At 55.1% G+C, this 6,549-nt stretch overlaps 1 protein-coding gene across 2 annotated transcripts; it reads left to right on the top strand.

The window, feature by feature from the left end:
- Positions 1-104: 104 nt before the first annotated feature.
- On the top strand, positions 105-2,855 carry FAM167B (family with sequence similarity 167 member B). 2 transcript variants are annotated; one of them, XM_024199315.2, is made up of 2 exons: positions 105-732; positions 1,598-2,855. In XM_024199315.2, the coding sequence occupies exons 1-2, from the start codon at positions 418-420 to the stop codon at positions 1,859-1,861; spliced, it is 579 nt and encodes a 192-aa protein (XP_024055083.2). In that variant the 5' UTR covers positions 105-417; the 3' UTR covers positions 1,862-2,855. The 2 variants fall into 2 exon arrangements, with proteins under 2 accessions (XP_024055083.2, XP_024055084.2); XM_024199316.2 differs by having other exon boundaries at positions 1,601-2,855.
- Positions 2,856-6,549: the final 3,694 nt, after the last annotated feature.

Raw genomic sequence — 6,549 nt, forward strand, 5'->3', positions numbered from 1 at the left:
TGGCTCTTTAGCAGCCCTGAATCTCAAGTGACCTTTCAGCCTCCCTTGATCTCGGAGCTGGGTGGAGAAGCAGTTTCATTTCTGTCCCGATAATAGACCGGGAAGGGAAGGCGCGTCGTGGGATAAATTACTTTTCGCTCCTACAGTCCTTTATGTCCCCATTGAAACTTCCTTTCAAAGAACAGGGTGTCTCCTCCCAGCTGGAGACAATAATCTATTTTTTTTTTTAAAACACCTCCCCAGGCCTCCAGGCAATTAAAGTTCCTGCTCGTTTATAATCATCACCGAGTTCCAAGGCTTTATTGTTCATTCCAGAAATAAATACCGGTAGTTCTCCTGCTCACACGCACACACGCAGAGCGAGCCAGCTCTGCCACAGGCAAACGCTCCTCTCTCTTGCACCTGGCAAGCACAACCATGTCCTTCAGCCACCTGAAGTTCAAGGAGCTAGGGGAAGAGGAGTCGAACTCAGACAAGGAGAACCTGGACAGCGTGAAGGCCCTGACGGCCAAGCTGAAGCTGCAGACTAGGAGGCCTTCCTACTTGGAATGGAAGGCCCACGTGCAGAGCCAGTCCTGGAGGAATGGGGTCACGGAGGGAGCCATCAGCTCGCTGAATGAAGAGCAGGGCGGAGAGGTGTTTCTGGAGGGGACTCAAGCCGACCTGCCGTCCAGGAGCATCTGTGGGTTTGCCACCATGGACGATGCCCTGGAGTGGCTCAGAAAGGAGCTGGTGAGTAGCTTTGTTGGGAGCACGGCCTCTGTGGGAGAAGAGCAAGGGACAGAGAAGGCAAGAGATCTTAAACCATTATCCCAGGCCCCGCAGCAGTAGGGCTCCTGGGCTGCGGAGCTCAGCTTGACATCCTCACATATCTCGGGGTTGTCTCTGGTGGTGTTTGTCTCTGTCCGTGTGTCTCGGTGTGGTGTGTGTCTCTGTCTGTCCATGTGTCTCTGTGTGTTTGCATGTTTCGGGGTTGTCTCTGGTGGTGTGTGTCTCTGTCTGTGTGTCTCTGGTGGTGTGTGTCTCTGTCCGTGTGTCTCTGTGTGTTCCCATGTCTCGGAGTTGTCTCTGGCGGTGTGTGTCTCTGTCTGTCTGTGTGTCTCTGTGTGTTCCCATGTCTCGGGGTTATCTCTGGCGGTGTGTCTCTGTCTGTCCGTGTGTGTCTATCTGCGTGTCTCCATAGGACTGTCTACACAGCAAACCGCAACCTGCAGCAACGACTCTCAGAGCCCCGGTCACACAGCTCAGGCTACCGCGCTAAAAATAGCTGTGCAGAGAGTGCAGCCTGGGCTGGAGCTTGGGCTCTTAATCCCCCCGCCCCCCCCCCCCCCGAGTCTTCAAAGCCTGAGCTCCAGCCCATGCCACAACGTCTACACGGCTCCTCTTAGCATGGCGACCCGACCCTTGCAAGCCTGGACCCGGACTCTGAGACGCGTTGCCGCAGGTTGCCACTCGACATACCTCCCGTGTCCGTACCCCTGTCTGTGTGTCTCCGCGTGTCCGTGGCTCTGCATTAGGGCTGTTCTCTGGCTCAGTGATGGGGTGACCCGTGCTCCGGCTGGGCCCCTAAAGGCTCCCCTTTCCCTCCTCTGCACAGCAGGAGATGCAGGCTGTGGATCACCAGCTGGCGCGGCAGCTGATGCGGCTGCGGGGGCAGATTCACCAGCTGAAGGTGGAGCAGGTGTGCCACCAGCACAAGGAGATGCTGGACAATGCCACCTTTGGCCTGGAGGACTGTGAGGAGGACACAGACCTGCTCTGCAACATTCCTCCCAAGGCCGCCTTCTTGCTCTCCACGCCACTCAAGCACATTGGCGTCACACGCATGAACATCAACTCCCGGCGCTTCTCCCTCTGCTGAGGGCCCTGGCCTCCTGCCCAGGGCTGTTTGGGCAGGGCACCTCTTCACGGCAGGGAGCATTAGCAGGGACCCCTCGCCGCGCCCCAAACCTGGCCCATGTGCATGCGCGTACCTAGAAGCTCAGGCTGAAGGCTCAGGTCCTGAGCTGGTGGGTCGGGTTATATACAGGCGTAGTGTTCAGCCCAGTTACGGTGGCCGAGGGAAGTGGTGAGTGTACAGCGTATTCCCCCCTCCCTGATGACTGGTGTTGCAGGTCTGTGGGCTAGCAGGGCTGCCACCTCCCGTCAGATGCCGCAGCCTGCCACCCGACCCTCTCCTGCCATTCACAGCTGCCTCTGGCCAGTCCCTGCAGCGTCCCGCGCTGGATACCGCAGCCAGCTAGAACCAAACCTGACCGAACCGAGGCTGGGCTAACGTGCTGCATGGATTGCCTGGCACCAGAGATGCAGAGACCTGCCAAGTCTGCAGTGCTGAGCCCCCCAGGCCCAGGTGGAGCTCAGCGCGGCCCCTTGAGGAACCGGAGCCTGTGACTGGTTTCAGTCCCCGCAGCAGCCATGCTACCCCTTCTGGGCCTGCCTTGCAAAGACAGGTGGGTGGGCACCGTGGAGCCCACATACCCCACCCCTCCAACGCCACTAGCATAGCTCTGCCCAGGGGCCAGTCCCTCCTCAGCCAGCTCTGTCCTAGCTTAGGAAGCAGCGTCTGTAACGCACAGCGCTATGCACATACGTTAACCCCGGAGTCACACTTCCCTAGCGCTGCGGGGCCAGAGTTGCACAGGCGGCAGTGGCAGGTGCTGGCAGAGAGGGGGCAGGGTTTGGTGAGCAGCTCGGTGAATTCTCCCCAGCCTGTGAGCCTCATGGCTCAGCTGGGTGAGGGAGAGGGGGCGGTCTAAGGCGTCTGTGATGCACGTCACACTGCTGGGTCCCATTCGCTGCTGCAGAAAACCCAAGAAAAAGTTTCCGTGCAGAAATAAAAGACGGCATCTGCAAAGGTGTCCTTGTTTCCTTCTGTCTCTCACACACAGTGCGGCCTGGCTCTATCCCCAGACACATGTCTGATCAGGGACACGCACACAGTCAGCTCCCTTCGACCTGCAGACACATCTATGATTCATACATTCATAGATTCTGGAACACTGACAAACGGGGCCTCCTCACTCAGACCCACGCACCCATCCACCCACAGACAGAAACACACAGGCCAGGTGGAAACACACAATGAGGGAGAACTGCCTTGACTCTCAGCCTCTGACCAGCCATCTCTTCCGATTCGGGCTGCTCAGTCTATCCATCCTTGACCGTGCTGGCAAGTGGTTTTGCGCCCTCGCCCGTCCCCCTTCAACGGCGCTGTTTTGGGCAGCCTTCTAACGAGCGGTGAGAACCTTGGGTTTGTCGCTCTCACTTCCGCTGGGTGTTGTTGTTTCCACTCGGTTTAGCTGAGGCCTCAGATGAGGCAGGCGCCCACTTCACAGTGAACCTATGAGCAGCCCTGCCTAGCCAGGTGCCTTTTCTCCTCTATGTGCAAATAGGCATGTTGGTTGTGCTCCATGTTTCACCTTCTTGCTGTCTCCTCATGCGATCATCCCTGAAGACACTTGCAGTTTTCCCCTGGAACTTTTTACAGGAGTGTCTGGAATCTCCGGGAGGGTCATTTTCAGGGGAACGTTAGTTTTTACAGTCACAATGGATAAAAAATTTGCACTCATCCAAGGATCTCAGAGCACTTTACAAATTCTATTCAAACCAGCTGAGATTGGTCAGTGTCATTCTGCCTATTTTAGATATGGGGAGAATGAGGCACAGAGATAGGGCATGACTTGCTCCAAAGACACGCAGCAAACCAGTGACAGAGCTGGGAAGAGAATTTAGGAGCTGGTCCTCTTCTCAAACCATTAAACTACCCCCTCTTCCCAGAGCCAGGAATTGAAACCAGGAGTCTTGTCTCCAAGTGCCCCGCTCAAAACATAACAGCACATTACCTCTGTTAGAAGCAAGAGCTCGGAGTTGCACTGAACGATCCCATTAAGTGATCATTATACTCACAATATTCAACAGAAATAAAGGAAGATTTCCTGAACTGAATAATAATTAGAGCCAGTTGACATTTTTAATACAATAAGTTTTTTTTTTAATTAAAATGTTGGGTTGTTCTTTTTAAATCTTTTGCAAAAAAAATGGTTAATGTTAGTGACATTTTTAGTTTTATGTGAGAGCCTAGTGTTGACAGTTTTTCTCAAAATTGTTATCAGTAAATAAAAAATGTTGATCACCATTTTGCTAACCTTTTCAGTAATGTTTTCCATTTAAAAAAAAAAATCAGGACAAGTTCTGAAAAAGTGGGTCCATTTCAAACCCTTCCAAAACTAAACAGAAAAACACACGGAAAACTTGAAATTTTTGCAAAACTACTGTTTCATTTTTTGACCGGCAATAAATAATAATAATGAATTGGCATCAGCTGTTTTTACAGCACCTTTTGTTCTGAAAGCTCCTAAAGCCCTTTGCAAACCATATCCAAGAGGAGAGCACTCCAAGCACCACTGAATTGCAGCCATCTTTGGGGTGAGGCCAGGACTTCAGGCAGTGCTTTGAAAAAACACAGCGACATTACACAATACTTTAGGACAGGAAGTCAAGATCTTGTCACACTTTCAGGGGAAATTAGGGCTGCAGAATGTAATTATATCAGCTGGAATCTGGCCAGAGCTCAATGTTAGCATCTCTGCTGGGTAAGAGAGCTTAACTGTAGAGGTTTAAGCATTTGCTCTTGTCCTGGCTCTTGTGAACATCTTCGATTTCCCTCCATCGCTTTGCACTATGCTCTCCAGGGATTCTCTCCAGGGACAGAGTCGCAACCCAGGATATCCTGAGATCCTCATGCACAGTGCAGTCAATTCCAACACACCAAATTAGTGGCAGTTGAATTACCAGCATGAGGAACGGAAGCTGCCAGGAGCCTGCGCTGTGATGAGGCTGGAGATGGCTCATTAGTGCTGTTACAAGTGTAGTTGGAAATGTCTCTGTGCTGGGCTTGGGCTATCTGCCCTGCACCCAGGCAACAAGCCCCTCTTCAAACTGCTCTGCCACAGATTCAGCTTCCTGTCTTCCCCTCCCCCTGCCCAGCGCAGGCTGTTCATACCTGTGGCTTCACATTTGATCTAACAAGCCAAGACAATAGCTTTGCGGTTCCTCTGCTGTCTCCAGCAACCGAACGCGCAGGTCTGGTGGAGAGGGGCTGAAAGTGAAGCTTTATGACTTCGCTCCTCTTTGTCTGGATGGGAGAGAAAGAATCAAAGCCCTTGTTTTCTTCCAGAGACTCTCTCACTCCAGCTTGGTTAATGGTGTTGCTGGATGCCGGGGTTTATGTCACCGGGGCTTGCGGCAAGGCAGTGCGGTCCAGTGGCTGGGGCATTGGCCTGTGACTTTGCCGAGCCGTGTTCGCGTCATGCCTGGGACCCTGTGCAGGTCACTTCCCCTCTGGTCCCACCCCCGGCTCTTTGTCTATGTAGCGTGTAAGCACGTCATGGCAGGGACTGTCACTTGCTAGGTGTATGTACAGCACCAAGCACAATGGGACCACTGGGGCTACTGTGAAAAAAAGGATCATTGTGAGGAGTAGAGCCGCTGGTCTGAAATAAGAGGAACAAAGGCTCCACCTAAGGTTTAACTCCACCAGCCTAGCAAGTGTTAAGGCTGCCCGGCCTTATCTACGCTGGCCTTTCAGAAGGCATTAGCAAACACAACACTCCTTTAAATAGATAAACCCTTTCAGCTGCGCTCTCTCTCTCTCTCTGCCTGGCCTAGTCACCACTAAGAAATGGGCTTCAATTCTCCTGGAGTATTTCCCAGGGCCCTCGGGGCTTCAGCCCCTGGGTCAGGATTGTGACGCGCTCAGATATGATGGGGATGGGGACCATGTAGACCCCAGGGGCGGCGAGTTGTATGGGCCCGTGGTGCCCAGGCTCCAGCAAATTCAGGGCCCAGGGGGTCCAGCTCCACTAATGTTCGGGGCCGGGTCTCTCCCCCCGGCCCCGCCTGCTGCCCCCGTGCGCCCCCTCCCCCGAGTGTCCTTGCCTGCCCTGGGCCACGGGCGGGTGCCCCCTGCAGCTCCACGCTGCGTTCCCTCCTCGCCGGCCGCTGCCAGCTATAAGGGTCGGTGCCGGGGGCAGGCTGAGGCGGCTGCTGTGCCTGTGGAGGGAGGAGGCGCATGGCAGCCTCCCCCCCACCCCAGCAGGCGACTCTGAGGGGGGGGCCCTATCCTGGCTGGACCTCCAGAGCAGCAGCCTGGGGAGGCTTGGGTGAGTGTTGTGCCCAGGGAGAGCCCCCCCTCTCCTGGAGCTTACTGCTGCTGGTGGGGAGAGGGACGGGGGGAGTCCTCCTCCCTGGCCCCCAACACTGGGAGAGCCTGCCTGCTGCACCCCAAACTCTTCATCCCTGGCCCAGCCCCATGCACCGCACCCCCTCTCACACCCCAACCCTCTGTCCCAGCCCAGAGCCCGCACCCAGCACCCAAATCCCTCCTGCACCCAGACTCCCTCCCAGAGCTGCACCCCTCCTGCACCCAAACTCTCTCCCAGAGCCTGCACCCCAACCCCCCTCCTGCACCCCAATCCCCGCCGTAGCCCAGAGCCTGCACCCAGCACCCAAACCCCTCCTGCACCCAGACTCCCTCCCAGAGCTGCACCC

The sequence above is a fragment of the Terrapene carolina genome, unplaced genomic scaffold (assembly GCF_002925995.2).
Source record: "Terrapene carolina triunguis isolate 2854851 unplaced genomic scaffold, T_m_triunguis-2.0 Scaffold236, whole genome shotgun sequence".
Taxonomy (NCBI): Eukaryota; Metazoa; Chordata; order Testudines; family Emydidae; genus Terrapene; species Terrapene triunguis.